Source organism: Dermatophagoides pteronyssinus, unplaced genomic scaffold (assembly GCF_027571235.1).
Source record: "Dermatophagoides pteronyssinus isolate colony J.1.1.1.1 unplaced genomic scaffold, Derpt_VIB-CSIC_2022.12 sq0002, whole genome shotgun sequence".
Lineage (NCBI taxonomy): Eukaryota > Metazoa > Arthropoda > Arachnida > Sarcoptiformes > Pyroglyphidae > Dermatophagoides > Dermatophagoides pteronyssinus.
The window spans coordinates 554,755-574,284 of NW_027461526.1; the positions used below are offsets into that span (position 1 = coordinate 554,755).

Genomic DNA, 19,530 nt, shown 5'->3' on the forward strand with positions numbered 1-19,530 from the left:
AAACTATAGATATTAAAATAATATTGAATGAAAATGAAACTTTGGCCCATCAATTCATCGTGTATATATCGTATTATGATATGAGTTTGTATGCAACTATGATTTTTTTTTATATTTCTTATGATGAAAACAGAATTTGGTTGTGAGACTCCTGACCGAATTTATTGTTCTACTTTTTTTTGTTGTTGTTCAGATATGATTATATATGTTAGGTAAATTAGGTGTGAATAAAAAAATTTTCTGTTGTTATTTATTTATTATTTTTGTTGTCAATCGTCCATCGTAGATGTAAACAGAACAGAAAAGAACATCATTTTTTCAATTGAAAAAAATGATGTTCTGTTGGAAGATGATGATGGCTGTGATTTTTGGTTAAAGATTGCTGATGATCAAACATCATTCATCAGGCGATCGTGGTGCAACTGAATAATATAACTGGTTCAATTTGTGAGTCTTTTTCTCTTTCTCTCTCTCAAAATTTTGTGTCTGTGTCTTGAGATCGTACCACGAGATTGTTGTTGTTGTGGATGTAGTTGTTTTTTTTTGTTTGTTGTTGTTATTGTTGAATATTGATGCAGCGAATTAATTTATTGGATGGCAAACACAAACATTTGGCATGTTTTTCTTTCCGATGATGATTAAACTTCTTTTTATTCGACAATTTATATCTGTGTGTATTTTATAAATATAGGCTCTAATTTTTTATTTGATAATCATTCGATTTTTTTCCCTCTCCTTTTAATGGTTTGGATAATGAAGAAAATTTTTTCCTTCTGAATGATCAAATCAATAATTTCCAATCAATATTAAAGATTTTTATATGATAATATAACGTAAGGATTTCCCTACATATTTCTCATTGGTTATCTTATCTTTCATTCTAACTTTTTTTTAAACAAAAATTTTTTTTATTGAATTTTATAGGAAACAAATCATATTCATTCCAACTTGCGAATAAATAACAAAAGAAAAGGAAATCAAATAGACACCTTTTCTTAAATATCATTGCCATCATGACAAGGTTTATGATCTCATTATTTTCATCATCATAATTATTGAAAGTTAAGTCGAAAATTATTCACATTTTGATGTTGATTAGACCAAATTGTTGAACTGTGGGATCAAATCAAGTTTACAAGTATTTCTATTTTTGATCATCTCTGTTCGAATATGGCATTAATTCGAAATGATATCAATATTGACCAACCAAGATGGGATCAAAGCACTTATTTTGGTCGTGCAAAACATTTTTTTGTTGTTACAAATCCATTGAATGTACTTTGTTCAAATCGTGAATTAGAAGAGGCCAAAGAAATAATATATAAATATCGTAAAGGTGAAATTATTAATGGATTAACAGAAGAAAAGCTATGGCATTATAAACATATCTATGATTCTGCATTTCATCCGGATACCGGTGAAAAAATGACCCTTATAGGTAGAATGTCTGCACAGGTTCCAATGAACATGGCCATCACTGGATGTAAGTCGATCCTATCTGTTGTGGTTTATTTTTATCCAAATCCAAATCGATTCTTCATAATTTGCTAATGTTATGTTTTTTTGCCTTTATTGCTTTCACGATCGATGACATTCTAGGCATGCTGACCTATTACAAGCAAGTTTGCTTCCTTTTTTTAAAAAAATTAAAGAATATTCTTTAGTTAATCAAAACTTTTTCTTAATTCGTCTATCAGAACACCAGCGCAGACTATATTTTGGCAATGGTTTAATCAATCGTTCAATGCGGTTGTCAACTATACGAATCGAAGTGGTGATAGTCCTATTCCTGTTTCGTAAGTTTCATAATAATGTCATATCTAAATCACAAGAAAATATCTGATATTGAAAATAACAAATAGACAATTGGTAAAATCATATTGTTTTGCCACATCTGGTGCACTAGTCACAGCTTTATCGCTAAATAGTCTTGCCAAACGTTTTCCACCATTATTGGGTCGTTTTGTTCCATTCGCTGCGGTTGCTGCGGCTAATTGTGTTAACATTCCAATGATGCGATCAAGGTATGAATAAATAAATCATTCGATAATCAAAATGGATATCAAACAACCAAAAAAAAATTGTTCAAATTCAAAACCATCTGTTAGTGAACTAACAAATGGTATAGCAATTGAAGATGAGAATGGCAATAAAATTGGATATTCAAAAAAGATGGCCAAAGAGGGAATATCACTAGTGGTTTTATCTCGAATATTGATGGCAGCACCTGGAATGGGTATGTTTTTTCATTGATATTCATCTTTCATGAATCTTTTCTGAAATCATGAAATTTTTTCTTTGTTTCAATGATTTTAAAGTTATTCCGCCGATTATCATGAATCGTTTGGAAAAACGTGGTATTCTTCGCCGAATTCCATGGATTTCGGCACCTGCACAAGTTTTAATGTGTGGTTTAAGGTAAAAATTCGTATTACATAATCCTGTCGTAATTCTTATTATATTTTCCCATGTTTAATATTCAATAATTTATAGTTTGACATTTGCTACGCCATTGTGTTGCGCATTATTTCCACAAAGAAAATCCGTACCAATCGAACGATTAGAAGAGGATATTCAAGAATATGTTCGCAAAACCAATAACCCTTGTAAAATTGCATATTATAACAAAGGATTATGAGATATTATTATTTAAAAATTGTTTTATTTTTAATTCCGATTCTATAATGTTTATTGTTTTGCTTGATTTATTTAAAAAAATAAAATAAAATTTTTTCTTACAAAAAAAATCTATTTATTTTTATCACGTAAACCAAAAATGGCTGTTCCAACGCGTACCATTGTACTGCCCAAAGCGATAGCATGTTCAAAATCCGAAGTCATTCCCATACTCAATTGGATTTCATTTTCCGGCTTACCGAATAGATGACAAACTTCTTTACGAACTTGAATAAGTTTCAAAAAATCTGGATTTGGTCCCAACGAAACATCGTAATCATAGGCTCCAATCGTCATTAAACCAACAAGTTCCAGACGATTGCATTTATCCAAAATGAATGTAATCAATTCTTTGGCAGCGGCAACATCGATTCCAGACTTTTGTGCCTCGTTACTTGTATTGATTTGAGCGAAAATCTGTATTTTATCAGGCATATTCGCATGACGATGAATGGCTGCGTTCAGATTTTCGGCCAATTTAATCGAATCAATTGTTTGAATGCAAAATAAATTCGGAACGCCCAATAATTTGTTGATTTTATTCGTCTGTACATGACCAATCATATGCCATTTTATTTCAGGACATTTTGCGATCACTTCAGGATCATTGGCTTTGTCATACAATTCTTGAATCTTTTTGAGAAGTGAAAACAAAAACAAAATAAAAAATAAAATTCAAGGAGAACTTGACTTTCAAACATACATAATTTTCACCGAAATGTCTTTGGCCATGTTGATAAGCAGTAATGATTAGCTCTTTTGATTTGATTTTACTTGCAGCCAATAATGTTGGATATTTCTGTTTAAAATTAAGGAAAAAAAATCCAGAAAATTGAAATTTTTTATCACAAAAAAAATCATTACATTTGGATTATTTGGAACACTATCGTAAGCATTTTTAATCTTTTCGTTGATTAGTTGTAAATTTTCGATGATTGAATTCGAGATATCCATCATATTAACGAATTTATTTGGTTAAAAGTTAGCCGAGAAATATTTCCAGCAATACACTTTTCGACAAATCTAGAAAAAGTTTTCTGTTAAAAATTTAAATCTTATTCCTCAAATTAATTTTAAAAAATTCATACAAAAACGATTAATTTGTGAAAATTATCAATTTTATTTTATTTTTAAAAATTACAAAAAAAATCAGATCATTTTAAATAGTTCAGTAGTTTTGCAGATTTATAATCGGCACGTAATTGAATAAAACTAAGAATTATTGAACGTTCAAGACCAGCCTGTGTTAAAAAAAATAATAAAATCAATTAAGATGAAATTTTTCAGTGTAAAATTTATTCACTTACCAATTGATCTCCATTGGAAACCTGTTTAAGATTTTCCGGTCCAACAATCAATAAATTACAGAGGGCATGTAAAATATTGAACAGATCGCTTAACAATGGAATTTTAAATTTATCAATACAATTACGATATTCTTTTACATCACAAATAACAACCATTGCTCCCATAAAATTGAATTGAAATTGTTGAAGATGTTCATTAATGGTACGATGAATTTTGACACCCAAATCGGTGAGTACATCTTCCACATTTTTACCATCCAAACATTTTGTTATTCGATTATGATAAAAATTAATGAATTTTACAACCTTATTACAAGCTATTGTACTTGTAGGTATAATATCATCATTTCCTTGTTCCGGTTTGAAATCAGTCTTTTTCTGTTCGGTTTGCAGTAGGTATTTGATCCAGCCAATTATCGATGCAATTGATTTCTCAAGACCTTGATTTAATTTTGCTTCCATTTGTTGATATACTTCACGTTTTCGTTTAATACATTCGGAATATTTTGTTGTCGAAGATATTAATGGCAATACCCAATTGACAAATTGTTTTTCATTTAGATGACAAATTTCATTCGATTGTCGTATAATATCGAAAAAATGTATGTCCGGTTGTGATTTTGTTTCAGCCGATGGTATTACCTGTAGACCTAATTCGATTGCATAATCAATATGTTCAATACATAAACTTTGTAATTCAATTTCATAAATGGCCAATGCATTTTGAGCAATATCTTGTGGTTTAGACAATAAATGACATCTTTGTAATGACATTTTTGTTTCCTGTAGAATCGAAATAGCAATCTCTTCGGAAAGAAATGTTTCACCTTGTGTATAATCTGGATTCGATATATTAATATTTAAATTTCCAATATTAATATTTGCTCTTCCGATTTTTGATTGTATCAATTCCTGAAATCCACCGGTAGTAATTGGACGTTTTTGATGATTTTTCGATTCATAATAACTTTGTAATATATAGGCACATTTATCTTTTAGATAATTAGTTTCTCGTTGTATATACATGTCCAGATAATTATTGAATATATTACGGGTAATTTTATTTAAAAAATTAAAATCACAACCTGAAAATTTTAGCTTTGCAATCTGTTCAATTAGTTTGTTTGTTTTATGGAATAATGTATATAATTCTGTAAGAAAATCACGGGTATCATTTTCATTGATTCGAGCTTGAATATATTCCTGTATTTTTCCATGAAAAATGTTCAATACAAATTTCGACATTACCTGTTCGGTATTAGTAAATACTTCTTTAATAGTTTTCTGATTTTTCACACAAAGTGGTACAATATCATTGAATATATTTTCACCCAAAAACATTCCCATTTGACTTTGTTCAATAAAAACATCGATACATTGTGAATAGCCTTTGAAATGTGATAATATTGAGGCAATTTTCTTCATCTTATTTCGATCATCATTTTTCTGTGCTTGTGAAAATTCTTCAATCAATCTTTTTTCAATTAAATTATATTTTTTGGATATAAATTCTTTTGCTTCATCAAATTTACTATTGTTTGGTAGCTCCTGTGATATAAGATATAATTTTTGTATGATATCAGCTTCTTCGAATAATTGATTAATATTTTCAATGTAAAGTTCTTCAAATGAATTCAATGTTTCACTGGGTGTTTCAAGATAACGGGCAAAATGTTGCATCAATTTTTGTGCTTCTACAGCACGCATTCTTGGTGTATTGACACCTTCAAGCTGTTCACCCAAATAGACAACTTTATCAGCCACAATATCCAATCTTTTATCCAATTTTTCGAATGTTGCTAATGAATCTTTACATTTTTGTTGTAATTCGGTTACCTTAATCCAATGACCTTTTTCTTCTTCACGACAAATCATCTCTAAACGTTCACATTTTTTCTGATTTGTATCATAAATTGCTTTCAAATCTTTAATACCATTTTCGAATGCTTCACTAATTAGATCCACATCATCAAATTTACCGTTTGTTGCACGCCATGCTAAACGTTCGATAAATTCTTCACCATCGAATGGATCCTTGAATAATGATAATCATAAAAAAAATTATTACAATCATATAATAATCATAAATATTTTTATAGAAAAAAAATACAATTCATACTTGTTCTAATTCGGCCAAAAAAGTCATGATAATGACGTATCGCAAGCAATTTTTCTTAAAATTTATGACAAAAAAAATTTATTTTTCCTATCTCAAAAAACAAAATTTTATGATCAAAATGAAATTTGATACAATGAATAAATTTTTTTTTTTTGAATGATATCCTGAACCAAAACAACAAACGCCCACACAGAAAAATTTATTCGCAAACTCAATCGGCAAGAAATAAAAAAAAATTCAACATTGCTGCAGACCAGCTGTATGCTGTCTCAAAAACTCAATATATATTCTCTGATCAAAACACAAACAGCAGCAGAAACGATACAAAAACAACAAACAAAACAAAAAAAAACCTGCAAAATACTCAACATGACAAAAACAGTCGCCAATCGTTTGTGTTTAACGATATTATATTACCACTAAATAAAGTTTTTCGTTTTTTTTTTTGATTTGAAAAAAAATCCTGCTGTATATATTTTTTTTTAATATAAAAAAAGAATCTGATGATGATGACGACAAAGACCATAAACAAAAAAAAAACTAATTCATTTTAATTGACATTTTTTTTTTAATATTCACACACAATACAATCTGATGCTAATTATGATCATATCCTATTTATTATAGTGGTGTATCCTCCTTATTAAATCTTTTGGCTGTCGATGTTTTTTGCTTGTGACTATGATTTTTTTTGTGTGTGTGTTTTTTACGGTTAACCATTTAAGATCTTAATATAGTGACTAATATACTTATTGAACTTTAAAAAAAATAATATAGTTGCCTTTCAAAAGTGGATTTTATTTCTTTTATTATTATTGTTGGGCTAATTAAAAGAAAGAATCTTAATCATTGAATCAAAATCTTTGGAAAAATCATTGCCTGTCAACAACATCCTTGTTCTAATTTTTTTTCTTCTTCTTGTTCTTTTCATTTCTTTTGTCTGTTCGAAACAAGATATATAGATTACTCGCCATTCGAATTCAAAGTTTATTCTTTAGTTTATCATTCAGAATTTCTTCGAATGTATCGTGTTGCTATTCATTTTGATTATTGAATGTTTTTTCATTTTGTTCGATTAAGCTTCTATTTTTTTTTCTTCCAAAATTGTATTCAACGTTCGAATTTCTATTCTATGTAATATAATCAACAACCAAAAAAAAATTGTGAAAAGAATTTCCATCTAAATAAACATTTGACATTTCAAAACAAACTTGGACATGAAAAATGAAACCCAGTTGTTTGATTCACATTAATCATAATATTGCTGGCAACCAATGTTGTTGATTCGTTCGATTTCATCTAAATTCAAAAGAATTTTGCAACATTGAAGTGAAGCAAAATAAAAAAAAAACGACATTGACAAAATTTTTTCCATTCAATTCACACGGGTTGATGATGACTGAATTTCTATTCATAACGGCAAATGTTGGATCCATATTTCAAGATGTAATTATTTGTTTGTTTGTTTTTTTCCAAATTTTATTCATATTTTTCTCTCTTTTTTTTTCTATCGAAAGTCAAAACTTTTACTTGAATCTTGGATTGCCGAATTTGTTAAGGTATCATATTTTTTTCACTATTTGTTTGCATTTTTTTTTAATCTGATCAAATAATTTATTTGTTTTTGTTGTTTTTGTTCCCATTTCATCATCAACATTCCAAAGACTGTGGATAGATTAAAACCTAAATTTATTGCATTACATTGTCAGGTAAAATGAATTTTTCGGATTTTTTTTTCTTCTCAAGAATAATAATCTCATCATCATAAATTAATTTCCTTATAGGAATTTGGTGGAAAAGATTTTCGAAAAACATCTACAAATGTTGATGATTTTGTGCGAACATTAATATCTAGCAATGAAATGATTGATTTCGAAATAATTCGAATATTTCTTGATGAAAATTATTCATTTGATGATAAATACACTGCATTAGGTAGTTTTTATTTTATACATAAAACACAACATGCATTCATCTGGAATTTTGATGGTAAATTTCTTTTTTTTTTTCTAATCGATCGTGCAAACATTATTTTTGTTTGTTTTTTTGGTTGAATTTTTAAAAAAAAAATTCTTTCGTTTTTTATTTTGGCTATATAGTTAATGAATTTGTTTCGGCAACTGGACGAGAAATACATTCTGGTTGTATCGAAAATGTGCCTGTAAAATTTAAAAGAAAATTTCCTGAGGTATTTAAAAGGCAAAAAATTTTTTTGAATAATAATCGATTCTATAGTGTAAATGGTCTCGAAAAGGTTTTATGAAAACTCGTTGGATGATCAATGAATTCATCTTTGATACGATTAATGTTCATTTGTATGTATTTTGTATTTTAAATAAACTGTTTTTTTTTCAATTTAATCTGAGTGAGTTTTTTGGCACGAAAATAGATTTCATGATGAATCCAATTTTGTTTCGATCTCAGACGTAAGTCGATAAATAAATAATTTATTTTGTTTAAAATTTTCGTTAATATAAACACAGTTCCCATCGATATATGCCAAAAATCGACGTAAAGCATTTGAATATTTATTGGATTCGATCGGGCCAAAAGATTTCAACGATCTACCCATTTTTATATTTGGTGATTTTAATTTTCGATTAGATACCAAGGCCGTTGTACAGGTATGTTTAACTTATGGTTAACATTTTTTTTTCATATGCTAAGCTTAGAAAAGCTTTATATTTTTTTCAATGAATTCCTCTTATAAATAATACATTATCGATTTGTCTGTTTATCATTCTTTATTTATTACAGCGTTTGACAATCAATTCACGATTATCACAAAAGAAAACAAAAAATGGTGATCTATCACGTCTTCTGTATCGCAATGATGTTAATGATGATCGTCTGTTATCGATTGAAAAGAAACAATTCATCTATTCGGATCAGAATTTTTTCACCGATCCAAATAATCTTGATTGGGTAATATTATCCTTTTGATTATTTGATTGTGTATTAAACTAAAAGAAATTCATTCATTATTTAAGCTTATGAAACAGGATAAAGAATTGAATCATTTTCAAGAAAAACTATGGGAATTTGATCGACATTTTTTACCCAGCTATCCATTCGAAGAAGATATCGATAAGATAGCATCATCCTCATCAACAATGTTAGCCAATAGTTATATGAAAACACGTTGTCCTGCATGGTGTGATAGGGTAATCATGAACAATACTGCCAAACAATTATTGACCAAAAATGAAAATCAACGAACAAAAATTCAATATGATATGATGGGTAAAAATTCGCCTATGGGTGATCATAAGGTAATTTTTAAAATTAAAACTTGAAAAAAGTTGTAATTTAATTGAATTTTTCTTTTCAAACAGCCTGTTTATCTGTATTTTGAATGTTGTACGAAACCGACAACAGGTAAATGTTGTTGAATTTTCATTTCAGAATTTTTTGGTTTTATGATTTCATTTTTGTAGCAAATTTAATTTAGCTGCAGCTATTTGTTTCATTTTTATGTTGATTTCGTTTGAAGATTTAATTTTCTGTAATTTTTATTTTAAAAAAATTTATTTAATTTTAATTTTCTATTATTTCAACAAAATTATTTTAATTTTTGGTTCGTTGAATAAATTGATTTTTCGAATAAATCGATAAATTTAATTATATTTAAAACAGATAAAAATTCAACAATCTGTTCCGTTTATGATGATCATATTCATCGTAATAGAGAGAAAAGAGAAACTAACACTTCCTATTTGGTGCCTCAAAGCAATCAATCTTGATATCAATAATAATGATGATGATTCATCTAAAATGATGTATAAAACAACTTGTAATTCAAGTTTGATTGCGAAGAGATCGGTATCTGCAACAGATGCAACAAGAAAAACAACATCCACAACAACAACAACGACAACGATCAAAAAATTTTTCTATTACCACTATGTTGTTGATGCTAAAAAACAACAACGAAAAGATTATTCAGCAACGGTCAAATCAACTTTGAACTCAAATGTTCGAGTTATCGTAATGAAAGAAACAGTAATTTAAACGTTTGAAAAACGGGGCAGTCCTGATTTAAACATTGTTACAAATATTGAATGAAATCGAAATTTTTGTTTCTATGAAAAAAAAACCTGATCCTTTCGTATGAAAAAACTTGGAAATCAAAAGACGTAAAAAAATTAATGATTATTATTGATTGTACCGACAATTTTATCGGATATCCTTTATTATCATGATCATTTAATAGATGAAACCTTTCGACTCATCAAAATAATCAAACAACAACAAAAACATTATTTATGTATGTAGTGTATGTGTGTATGTTTTTGTGATATTTGTTGTTGTTTGTTATTATATTTACAGTGCGTATATTTTAATTGATTAGATCAAATAGAATTTTCATTATCGTCATTTCGTTTTGATCATATTTGCGATCATCGAACAAAATGGAAAAAAAAGAATGAACCAACAAACGATTGATTATTTTTTTTTCATCGATATTCATTCATTTGAAACAAAAAAATAGGTTCGATGATCAAATTATCATCATAGTGAATCAATCAATGTATTTTTAGATTGTTATTTTTTATCGTTTCAATTTTGTTAATAATAATTATCTTTTGATTGTATTGTAAAAACACACATTGAGTCATGAGTATCAGATAATATACTAAATAAATAAACAAATAAATTGAATAAATATCTTCATTTCATTATTTGTTTTTTTCGAAGCCATCAATGATTTAAATGAAAAAATCATAGTAAAATTTAATAAAGTTTTTTTTCCTAAAAATCAAATAAAAATTGTATGTTTATAATGATTAATCAATCAGAATTTGATGATTGAACAAAAAAAAATATCATGTGAATAAAAAAAAAGATTTTTGTTGTTGATAAATTCAATTCAGTACAATAATAATCATTCTTGTTTGTTGATTGAGATAAAGCGTAATAAAAAGAAGCCTGTTGTTGTTTCCTTGATTATTCCTCATTGAAGGACTGATTGATTTCTCATCTTGTTTAATCAACATTACAAATTTGTTCGTTTCAATCAATGTTTTTTCCATTGTTTTTCCCATTCATTTTTTTTCCTAATCATTCGTTTGACGTATCTTCTTTTTTTTGCAAAACAACATAATGATTATAATGATGACTAATACTATATTTAACTAACCAGAAAAAAAATTATACAATCATATTGATTTTGGATTTTTTTGTTTTGTTTAAATTTAATTACCTAATCATAGATTCATTTGAATACTCAAAGCGACAACAACTTTAACATTCGAATTATTTTTTCATAAACAAAAATTATTTTTCAATAATATGGCTCTAAATTCATATTTATGGAATTTTATACAATCACCCGTTGGTTATTCATTCGATATTGAAAAAGCATGTATCGACAAAGATCGTCCAATAGAAGAACAATTATATGAAGTTTTTCATGCAATGAAAGAGACATATGCCGATGATGAAGAACTTATTGCTTATATTGATAGAATCAAAGAAGATTCCGAACTCATTTATATACAGGCGCTATTATTCGATTTTGATGAACAAACTCAGGGAAATGGTTATTGGACACTATTGATCATAATGATTAAATTTGGTCGAATATTATCGGATCCGGATTTGAAAAAGAAAATTGGACGATTACCATTATTACATTTAATGCAAATCATGACTGAAGGATTAAAAGTTGGTCTTCAATTACATACACCCAAATTGGAATCATTAAAATCAAACGATTCAAATGAAAAAATTAATCTTAGTTTATTCACAGATGAAATGGATTTTGAAGGTATTTTAGATCTGATACAATCGTTAAAAGTTCCAATGACTTCTTTTTATGAACATTTCAATTTTTGCTGGGTTTGTACATTTTGTTTTGAATTGTTACGATTATTTTATTTTTGTTTCATAGCTTGGCACAATGTCCAAAGTAATGCAACTGTTTACGAATTTTATGGCCATTTATTCAACTCAATGGAAATCATTTAAAATTTACAATTGGTTTAGTACCAAAGCACGAGCTCAGATGTTCACCAATATGGTTTTGAACGTTAATGTTGATGTGAGTTAAGATTAGTTTTGTAACAAAAAAATTATTATTTTTTTCACAAATTTTTCAGTGCCTGCAAAGCATGTGGAATATAACGGATTTTCCATTGGTACGAGTATTTACTCCAAGTTTTTGGAATCGTTTTCTTATCGAAACTATTAACATTTATTCACCACGTCAACAACGGTGGATTATCGATGCAACTAAACCGATCGTACATGATCGTCAAGCTGATCCTAACATTCCATATCCAGTGATGAAGTCGAAATCATCCGTACGTGGACTTTTGTTCCGTTATCGACATAATCCTAAAAAATAAATCATTAATGTTTCATTTACATGGAGGTGGATTCATAAGTCAATCACCGGAATCACATGCATGTTATCTGGTTAAATGGGTTCGAAAATTAGATGGTTTGTTTTGTTTTTGATTCTATCGAAAAAATTATTGATTGGATAATTGATTTTTTTCAGATATACCAATTTTGAGTATAGATTATACACTTAGTCCACAGGTAATTTTTCCCGAAGCGTTACAAGAAATCCTTGACGTGTATCTATGGCTTATAAGTAAAGATCCTGAAGTTGAAAAAGCTCTTGGATTTTTACCCGAAAAAATTGTCTTCTGTGGCGATAGTGCCGGTGGAAATTTTTCAATGGCTATGATGCTAATATTGAATCAGATACAGAAGAAAATGGCCGAATCTGATGAAGATAAACAAACATTCCGCTATCCAAACGGACTTTTTCTTTTTTATGCCCCGTAAGTTTAAAAATTGAAATGTCTATATTAGATCCATTTTTTAAAAATCTTGACAAATTTACAGATTGGTAGTTGCTACAATGGTGAGTCCATCACGAATTCTTACTTCAATCGATGGTTTGATTCCACTTGGAACATTGCTCAATTGCCTTGGTGCATATTTACCTAACGAAATATTCGAGGATAATCTGCCTGAAGACGAAAATACTGATGATGTTCAAGGCAAAGAAACTGTTGCATATCAAGTTGGTGGATATTTTGTGCATAAATTAAAAGATGCACTCAGCTACTTGCTTCAATTAAAAGGTATGTTTTTTCACATAAATTTATATTATCGTTAACTTTTGCTTTACATTCACAGTGGTTTATCGAATTAAACCGTGGTATCGACGAACTGGTAATCTAAAGAAATGTTTAGCTAGAATGAATGCATTCGTGCAGAATCCTTTTATTTCACCATTATTGGCTGAAAGTGTGGAAGATTTCAATCACATACCATTATATTTATATCCATTGACATTTGATGCATTTTTAGATGACAGTATTGAAATGGCTAAACGATGGCAAAAAGATAAGGTCAAAGTGGAAATACTTGATGATCTTCCGCATGGATTTTTGAATTTTGTTGATTTTGATTATAAAGCACGTAAAGCAAGCTATAAATGTATAGATCGAATTAAGGAAATTTTACAACATATTGATGATTAATTGATTGACAATACTTTTAATAGAATGTTATTGTTTTTTTTTAATATCTTTTATTATTATTATCCATTTTCTGTTGCAATGAATTTAATGCCTGATCTTGTTGATCAAAGGAAACGTATTCGAGTTGTTTAATAAAATTACTGATTAAAATTGTTGTCTGTATGGATTTCGAACGAATCCAAATACGACCGTTTAGGCCAACGGTTTTTTCAAAACGATATTTACGTCCTAAATTTCGACTAATTTTAGAATCAGGTGCCAATAATCGACGGCAAATGTTAAGAGGAACTTTGATCATATAACCACCACGTGGTAAAACACCGTAACCATCTTTTTTGCCATCTTTATCCATACATACTAATTCGGTTTCGACATCTTTGGAGGCAGATAACACACAAGCGAATAATACATCACCAATCTAGATAATCATCAACAATGTTAATAAATATTAAAATTCATAACATTATTTCACTATAATATTTATACCTCAACAATTGCTTTATTCCGTTTTGTGGCATTCGGAAAAGCCATCAAAGATAATGTGGCCGGTTCAGATGCACCAATATCAACACGACAAAATGTAGAAGTCTTTGAGATAACCACACCGACAACAGTATCACGTTCGCATGGAATATAATACCGTTGATGAGAATTAATCCAAAATAAATTCACTGGCCGATGTAATAATTGACCAGCTTTATACGAAGTAATCACTTGTTTATTCAAACGTTTAAGGCCCGGCCCAACAATTACAGGCTTCTTTTCATCATCTCGATAAGCTTCGAGAATTTCGGAAACATTATCACCGGGTAATACCGTATTCCCGGATGAATGAGATTCAATTACATTTGACATTATTTAAAATTTTAATTGCACAGTCAACAATCCAAAACAAAACACACACACGTGAACGCGTTAGTTCTTTCGTATATCAACTCTTCAGAAAGGACGTTTTTGTGGTGGAAATTTGATTTGATTAAGCTTTTTTTCTTTGATAACACTGCGGCACGAAATTCGTTGTACCCACTTGTTGACGATATATAGAACATGAGTAGAATTATTAATAATTTTCAATGATAGGTTCAATATGATTTTTAAACGAATAACGATTAGTGCAGCAAATCCAACAGTTCGATGGTTCTATATTGACAGCGTTCGAAATTCCATCAACACCAGACCGAATTGGTTACCATTTTATGGTGCAAAATATGGAAATTTTAAACAAGAGGCACCAATATTACCCAATCAATTTAAAGAGAACCTATTCTTACGCAATTATTTATGTCAGCATTTTACAAAAGAGGTATTGTTCTTGATGATCAGAATTGTTGTTGGAAAAATTCATTTCAAAATGATTAGCTTTATTCAGAGCTAGAACCAGATCTTATGAGATTCGGTCATCGTGTTGCTACTGATATTTATCAACTTGGATTGGAATGTGAATTCAATAGACCTTATATTCGTTCTAGTAACGCATGGGTTGATAATGATCGAAACGAATTAATTGTTTGTGATGCATGGAGAAAACAGAAAGATATATCGGCTGAAGAAGGTCTTATTTCTATTGGATATGATCGAAAAAAATACGACCGATGGTCAAGACTTTATCAATTCACTAAGCTTTATCTATATTCTTCATCATCCGGAGTTTTTGGATGTCCTCTGGCTATGACAGATGGTGCAGCCAAAGTATTATCTTCTCTCAACCTCCTACAAGATCCGTATTATCGCACAGTTTTTGATCATCTAACATCGACTGATCAAAAAACTTTTTGGACGTCTGGACAATGGATGACAGAGAAAGGAGGAGGATCAGACGTTGGTAAGATGTGATAAAATTGTTTGATTATCTGGTTTGATTAAGTAATTGTGTGCAATAGCAAGCGGAACAGAAACAGTAGCACTTCCTCACGGTAGAAATTATAAACTTTATGGTTATAAATGGTTCTCTTCGGCAACGGATGCAAATATAGCTTTGACTTTAGCTCGAATTTCAGATGATGAAGGAAATGTTATTCAAGGAAACAAAGGTTTAACATTATTCTTTGTCAAAGTAAAAGAGAATGATGGCCCAATCGATGAAACAATCAACATTATAAAATTAAAAGACAAAATGGGGACCTGTCAATTGCCTACGGCCGAACTTTTTTTGGATGGACTTTCAGCACGAAAAATTTCTGAAGAAGGTCGAGGAATACCATCGATTTCACAGATGTTACAAATAACAAGACTTCATAATGCTATCTCTTGTGCATCATATACACAACGAGCTTTCAGTTTTGCTCGAGATTATTCTCATCGACGAGAAGCTTTTGGTAAGAAGATTATCGAATTACCTCTCCACATCCAATCACTTAGTCGTATTGATATGATTTGTAAGGCTATGACTATTTTTGCATTCGAATGTGTCCGAATTCTTGATTCAATTGAATATGGTTCGGCAACCGATGACGAGATTCTTATGTTTCGTATATTGAATCCATTAGTAAAATTATATAATGCAAAAATGGCCATTCCAACTATATCTGAAGCAATCGAATGTATTGGTGGCCAAGGAATCATCGAAGGTACTGGTATTCCTTATTTGTATCGAGATGTTCAAATATTTGCCATATGGGAAGGTACAACTTCGGTACTATCAAATGATGTTTTACGTGCAATTATCAAAACCAAAGGCGAATGTTTAAAAGCTTTGGTGAGAAATATTCAACATAGATTGGAACCTATCTGTAATGTAAACGATGAACAATTAAAACAATCAGCACAAAAAATTTGGCATTCAACAGAACAGTTAATTCAATGGATTGAATCACAACCAACTACATTGGAATTAGGTGGACGAGATTTTGCATTTTCGCTATCCAATCTATTTATTGCAACACTTTTGTTGGAAAATGTTACCACAGATTGGCTTTTAACACGTAATTCACAATCATTAATCGATTATCATCGTATCTTGACATTACAATTTATTAATTGTCAAGATTTGACACCATTTATTACGAATTTCAATCTAAATGAATATTCACCATCAATACGACAAACATATCTTTCTGCACTTAAGTGAATAAACTATTCTCGTTATAAAAAAGAATCATTCACACAACAACAACAACAATCTATCATGACATAAAATTCATGTTTTATTAACCTCATTATGACAAAAAAACAAATAAACAAAACAAAACAATAAACAAAATAACCTTGAGTTTGTGTGCAATCGGAATCGTTTTTTATTATTTTAAAATAAAAATCAATTTAAGCAACAATCAAAATAAAATGTGATGATCTTGTTTGAAATATAATAAAAAAAAATGTCAACAAATAAACTAACAAAAACAAAACAAAAGAAAAGAAGAAAAATTTTGTTTTTTTTGATTATTAAAATGTTGTCGATCAAAATTAATGAATATGAATATGAATGAATGATGATATTATGATATGATTGAAAATCATAAATCATTCCAAAGGGATGGAGTGACAAAAAATACCCATTGTACGTACATATGTTATTTCGAACGTTGAATAATCAAACATTTATGATTGATTGATTTTATACCTGATCAGATAATGAAATAAATCGTATACCATATAAATGACAATTATCATTCGATTTATATGATGATGATGATGAGGATAATTCACATTTTTTCAATTCACGTTTACGATAATCAATCCAACATATTAATGCAATACACATTGTTATAATGACAAATAATAATAATAATAAAAAGAATAAAATTTGACCACCAATTGTTGATATGAAAAATATTGCCAATATAATGACAATAGCAATAATCATACCTATTAAATGAGAAAAAAAAAGTTATACTGATGACAAATAATCAATCATAAATATTTGATCAAATACCGGAAATTAGTTCTAAACCGGCAAAACGATCATTTAATTTTTCACGTAATGAAGGTGATCGAATAAAATGTTGTTGAATCATTTTTGTTTCTTTATCAATTTATTTTTTTTTTTTGTTTATTCTCAATGAATAATAAATTTTGATTGAATTTATTTTTCTGGAAAATAATTTTCTTGTCACTGTCTTTGAAAACACAAAAAAAACGTATATTGATTCATCTACATTGATTCGTTTGTTGGACAAAAAAGAAACTGAGAGAAAAAAAAACGAAAGATCCATCACTAATAGTGAACATTTATTCTTTATTATAAATACAAACAGATGTTATGAACATTGGAAAATATTCTCTGTATATAATAAGGATGCCAAGTTATGATCATGAGAATCTAAATTTAGAAATTTTTGTTAATATTTTTTTTTTTTGGTTTAATTCCATTCAGAATGAATGAATGAATGAATGTATTTTTTCCTTAATTCTTTCTCAACATTTAAATCTTCTCATTTACGTTACAGTGCCGTATTTTTTTTTTTTTTTTTGTAAATACGAATAGAATTTGTTTATTCTTTGAAATATAGTAATTAGAGAAATTTAACAACAACGACAACAAAAAAAAAAAGTTTGTAATCATACATCTGCAACTAAATTCATGGTTTTTTACAGTTATTCAAATATAAGATGCACTAAAAAAAATTACTTGTATGTGCCAAACATATAATACTGACATAATTGGCGACATTTTTGAAAAATGAAATTTGTTCCATTTCCTTTATTCATGGTTAAAATGATGATGATGATGATACGGGGAAAATTTTCCAAAAAAAAAAAAAAAATTTAATGATGATCATTTTACGATACGATCCAAATTGATCAATGAAGCATCGATAAAAGGTATATCTTGACCATTATCATCATGTAGATCCATTACTCCTAAACTTTTCGTTTCTATATTCATTTTATTATTGTTGTTGTTGGCATTGAATTGAAATAAAATAAGTTAATATAAAAAAGAAAAGAAAATGATCATTATTGTTATTGAATATCAAACAAAAAAACAAGAACTTACTTTTATTATCGACCGTTTTATTCGTGCCATTTTCATTCATTATCGTTACTGATTTTGTTACATTAACATTTTTCATTTTTTTATTATCAACATTTGTCTTTTTATTGATAACATTTTGTTTTTGTTTCTGTTTTTGCTGTTGTTTCTGTTGATGATGTTTTTTCTTCGATATATTTTTTCCCTGTAGCTGATCGTGATTCGAATGTTTTTGTTGACCATTTATCGATTTGGATGGTTGTATACGTTGTCCACTTTGTTTTGATGGCCGTTCAGAATTATCATTTTGTTCATTATTATTGAATACATATGTTGATGATGATTTACATCTGTAATTAAATCATCCATATAGTTAAAAAATTTTATTTCAAAAACAAAACAAAAAAAAATACCCAAAATATTTTGTTGTCCATATTTTAAAACGTTGCCATTTGGTTAGATGCTGTGAAGACATGATGTATGTACGTGTTGAAAATTTTATTTTATCAAATCAATAAAATGGATAAACAATTTGATAATCGAGATTATTATTATTTTTTTCGATTTAATTTTCCATCAATATTTTTTTGTTGTTGTTGTTGTTATTGTTTACGAGTTTCACTGAAAAAAAATATCGAAATTTGCGTACATTTTTTTTTTCTCTGATTGGGTGTGTTGGTATCTGGATGATAATGATTGAAAAAAAAAAAATATTACACACAACACATTGATATTATTATTGGAATTTGTTTAATTTATCGTCATCCGTTATCATTGATTTGCAACGACATGATGAAAAAAATAGTGTTGCCAGGGATGCAACTTTATTTTTTATATAAAGAAATGTATTTGTATGTGCGGGTGTTTATATTAGTTGATCATATTTATGGATATCTATTATATGGGTAGAAAAAATTAGATTCAAACGTTAATCTAAACGTGTGTGTGTGTTCAGGTTGTAATCATTGTCAAGGATTTGATGATTTTCATTTACCAGTGTAAATTACCATTGAA

The 19,530-nt window shown here is 28.6% G+C and overlaps 9 protein-coding genes across 10 annotated transcripts; 4 read left to right on the forward strand and 5 right to left on the reverse strand.

The window, feature by feature from the left end:
• Window positions 1-691: 691 nt before the first annotated feature.
• Sfxn1-3 (Sideroflexin-1-3) lies at window positions 692-2,671 on the forward strand. Its single transcript, XM_075824901.1, has 8 exons — window positions 692-833; window positions 925-1,483; window positions 1,600-1,618; window positions 1,698-1,796; window positions 1,863-2,024; window positions 2,109-2,236; window positions 2,319-2,418; window positions 2,494-2,671. Exons 2-8 carry the CDS (start codon window positions 1,171-1,173, stop codon window positions 2,636-2,638), a joined length of 966 nt encoding a protein of 321 aa, XP_075681016.1. The 5' UTR covers window positions 692-833; window positions 925-1,170; the 3' UTR covers window positions 2,639-2,671.
• A 45-nt stretch (window positions 2,672-2,716) lies between these two features.
• Window positions 2,717-3,698, reverse strand: LOC142646309 (pyridoxal phosphate homeostasis protein). The gene is made up of 3 exons (XM_075824902.1): window positions 3,541-3,698; window positions 3,380-3,475; window positions 2,717-3,309 (listed from the first exon to the last, which is right to left on the reverse strand). Exons 1-3 carry the CDS (start codon window positions 3,631-3,633, stop codon window positions 2,749-2,751), a joined length of 750 nt encoding a protein of 249 aa, XP_075681017.1. The 5' UTR covers window positions 3,634-3,698; the 3' UTR covers window positions 2,717-2,748.
• A 74-nt stretch (window positions 3,699-3,772) lies between these two features.
• Sec10 (Exocyst complex component Sec10) lies at window positions 3,773-6,280 on the reverse strand. The gene is made up of 3 exons (XM_027347829.2): window positions 6,103-6,280; window positions 3,984-6,017; window positions 3,773-3,917 (listed from the first exon to the last, which is right to left on the reverse strand). The coding sequence occupies exons 1-3, from the start codon at window positions 6,127-6,129 to the stop codon at window positions 3,831-3,833; spliced, it is 2,148 nt and encodes a 715-aa protein (XP_027203630.1). The 5' UTR covers window positions 6,130-6,280; the 3' UTR covers window positions 3,773-3,830.
• A 442-nt stretch (window positions 6,281-6,722) lies between these two features.
• Window positions 6,723-10,714, forward strand: 5PtaseI (inositol polyphosphate-5-phosphatase A). 2 transcript variants are annotated; one of them, XM_027347832.2, is made up of 12 exons: window positions 6,723-7,548; window positions 7,620-7,661; window positions 7,767-7,811; window positions 7,887-8,091; window positions 8,202-8,290; window positions 8,338-8,417; window positions 8,492-8,528; window positions 8,586-8,726; window positions 8,860-9,027; window positions 9,093-9,374; window positions 9,438-9,480; window positions 9,739-10,714. In XM_027347832.2, the coding sequence occupies exons 1-12, from the start codon at window positions 7,495-7,497 to the stop codon at window positions 9,843-9,845; spliced, it is 1,293 nt and encodes a 430-aa protein (XP_027203633.2). In that variant the 5' UTR covers window positions 6,723-7,494; the 3' UTR covers window positions 9,846-10,714. The 2 variants fall into 2 exon arrangements, with proteins under 2 accessions (XP_027203633.2, XP_075681015.1); XM_075824900.1 differs by lacking the exon at window positions 9,739-10,714 and adding an exon at window positions 9,540-9,710.
• A 143-nt stretch (window positions 10,715-10,857) lies between these two features.
• On the forward strand, window positions 10,858-13,648 carry Hsl (hormone-sensitive lipase). Its single transcript, XM_075824898.1, is given in 8 exon segments — window positions 10,858-10,874; window positions 11,316-11,943; window positions 11,996-12,145; window positions 12,204-12,445; window positions 12,447-12,547; window positions 12,608-12,896; window positions 12,961-13,202; window positions 13,258-13,648. Coding segments are annotated over 7 exon segments (1,920 nt in total). The 5' UTR covers window positions 10,858-10,874; window positions 11,316-11,394; the 3' UTR covers window positions 13,605-13,648.
• On the reverse strand, window positions 13,601-14,572 carry Rrp40 (exosome complex component Rrp40). Its single transcript, XM_027347835.2, has 2 exons — window positions 14,091-14,572; window positions 13,601-14,022 (listed from the first exon to the last, which is right to left on the reverse strand). Exons 1-2 carry the CDS (start codon window positions 14,457-14,459, stop codon window positions 13,645-13,647), a joined length of 747 nt encoding a protein of 248 aa, XP_027203636.2. The 5' UTR covers window positions 14,460-14,572; the 3' UTR covers window positions 13,601-13,644.
• A 14-nt stretch (window positions 14,573-14,586) lies between these two features.
• On the forward strand, window positions 14,587-16,821 carry LOC113797457 (acyl-CoA dehydrogenase family member 11-like). Its single transcript, XM_027347831.2, has 3 exons — window positions 14,587-14,907; window positions 14,964-15,426; window positions 15,485-16,821. The coding sequence occupies exons 1-3, from the start codon at window positions 14,692-14,694 to the stop codon at window positions 16,669-16,671; spliced, it is 1,866 nt and encodes a 621-aa protein (XP_027203632.2). The 5' UTR covers window positions 14,587-14,691; the 3' UTR covers window positions 16,672-16,821.
• Window positions 16,822-17,025: 204 nt separating this feature from the next.
• Window positions 17,026-17,809, reverse strand: LOC113797349 (uncharacterized). The gene is made up of 2 exons (XM_027347706.2): window positions 17,476-17,809; window positions 17,026-17,408 (listed from the first exon to the last, which is right to left on the reverse strand). The coding sequence occupies exons 1-2, from the start codon at window positions 17,555-17,557 to the stop codon at window positions 17,158-17,160; spliced, it is 333 nt and encodes a 110-aa protein (XP_027203507.1). The 5' UTR covers window positions 17,558-17,809; the 3' UTR covers window positions 17,026-17,157.
• Window positions 17,810-17,977: 168 nt separating this feature from the next.
• Window positions 17,978-19,219, reverse strand: LOC113797348 (uncharacterized). The gene is made up of 3 exons (XM_027347705.2): window positions 18,930-19,219; window positions 18,541-18,866; window positions 17,978-18,419 (listed from the first exon to the last, which is right to left on the reverse strand). Exons 1-3 carry the CDS (start codon window positions 18,989-18,991, stop codon window positions 18,319-18,321), a joined length of 489 nt encoding a protein of 162 aa, XP_027203506.1. The 5' UTR covers window positions 18,992-19,219; the 3' UTR covers window positions 17,978-18,318.
• Window positions 19,220-19,530: the final 311 nt, after the last annotated feature.

What these genes read in the sequence shown, in the direction of transcription:
- Sfxn1-3 (XM_075824901.1), top strand. Translation starts at nt 1,171, where the DNA reads ATGGCATTAATTCGAAATGATATCAATATTGACCAACCAAGATGGGAT. An exon ending in GATAGTCCTATTCCTGTTTC is followed by an intron (nt 1,797 to 1,862) that starts GTAAGTTTCATA and finishes AATAACAAATAG; the next exon opens with ACAATTGGTAAAATCATATT. An exon ending in GTTTTAATGTGTGGTTTAAG is followed by an intron (nt 2,419 to 2,493) that starts GTAAAAATTCGT and finishes AATAATTTATAG; the next exon opens with TTTGACATTTGCTACGCCAT.
- LOC142646309 (XM_075824902.1), bottom strand. Translation starts at nt 3,633, where the DNA reads ATGATGGATATCTCGAATTCAATCATCGAAAATTTACAACTAATCAAC. An exon ending in GTGTTCCAAATAATCCAAAT is followed by an intron (nt 3,476 to 3,540) that starts GTAATGATTTTT and finishes AATTTTAAACAG; the next exon opens with AAATATCCAACATTATTGGC. An exon ending in GACATTTCGGTGAAAATTAT is followed by an intron (nt 3,310 to 3,379) that starts GTATGTTTGAAA and finishes CTTCTCAAAAAG; the next exon opens with ATTCAAGAATTGTATGACAA.
- Sec10 (XM_027347829.2), bottom strand. Translation starts at nt 6,129, where the DNA reads ATGACTTTTTTGGCCGAATTAGAACAA. An exon ending in TTTTGGCCGAATTAGAACAA is followed by an intron (nt 6,018 to 6,102) that starts GTATGAATTGTA and finishes TCATTATTCAAG; the next exon opens with GATCCATTCGATGGTGAAGA. An exon ending in TTTCCAATGGAGATCAATTG is followed by an intron (nt 3,918 to 3,983) that starts GTAAGTGAATAA and finishes TTTTTAACACAG; the next exon opens with GCTGGTCTTGAACGTTCAAT.
- 5PtaseI (XM_027347832.2), top strand. Translation starts at nt 7,495, where the DNA reads ATGATGACTGAATTTCTATTCATAACGGCAAATGTTGGATCCATATTT. An exon ending in TTATTGCATTACATTGTCAG is followed by an intron (nt 7,812 to 7,886) that starts GTAAAATGAATT and finishes ATTTCCTTATAG; the next exon opens with GAATTTGGTGGAAAAGATTT. An exon ending in ATCCAAATAATCTTGATTGG is followed by an intron (nt 9,028 to 9,092) that starts GTAATATTATCC and finishes TCATTATTTAAG; the next exon opens with CTTATGAAACAGGATAAAGA.
- Rrp40 (XM_027347835.2), bottom strand. Translation starts at nt 14,459, where the DNA reads ATGTCAAATGTAATTGAATCTCATTCATCCGGGAATACGGTATTACCC. An exon ending in GGAATAAAGCAATTGTTGAG is followed by an intron (nt 14,023 to 14,090) that starts GTATAAATATTA and finishes ATGATTATCTAG; the next exon opens with ATTGGTGATGTATTATTCGC.
- LOC113797457 (XM_027347831.2), top strand. Translation starts at nt 14,692, where the DNA reads ATGATTTTTAAACGAATAACGATTAGTGCAGCAAATCCAACAGTTCGA. An exon ending in GTCAGCATTTTACAAAAGAG is followed by an intron (nt 14,908 to 14,963) that starts GTATTGTTCTTG and finishes CAAAATGATTAG; the next exon opens with CTTTATTCAGAGCTAGAACC. An exon ending in AGGAGGAGGATCAGACGTTG is followed by an intron (nt 15,427 to 15,484) that starts GTAAGATGTGAT and finishes TGTGTGCAATAG; the next exon opens with CAAGCGGAACAGAAACAGTA.
- LOC113797349 (XM_027347706.2), bottom strand. Translation starts at nt 17,557, where the DNA reads ATGATTCAACAACATTTTATTCGATCACCTTCATTACGTGAAAAATTA. An exon ending in CGGTTTAGAACTAATTTCCG is followed by an intron (nt 17,409 to 17,475) that starts GTATTTGATCAA and finishes CTCATTTAATAG; the next exon opens with GTATGATTATTGCTATTGTC.
- LOC113797348 (XM_027347705.2), bottom strand. Translation starts at nt 18,991, where the DNA reads ATGTCTTCACAGCATCTAACCAAATGGCAACGTTTTAAAATATGGACA. An exon ending in TGGACAACAAAATATTTTGG is followed by an intron (nt 18,867 to 18,929) that starts GTATTTTTTTTT and finishes ATTTAATTACAG; the next exon opens with ATGTAAATCATCATCAACAT. An exon ending in TAAAACGGTCGATAATAAAA is followed by an intron (nt 18,420 to 18,540) that starts GTAAGTTCTTGT and finishes AAATGAATATAG; the next exon opens with AAACGAAAAGTTTAGGAGTA.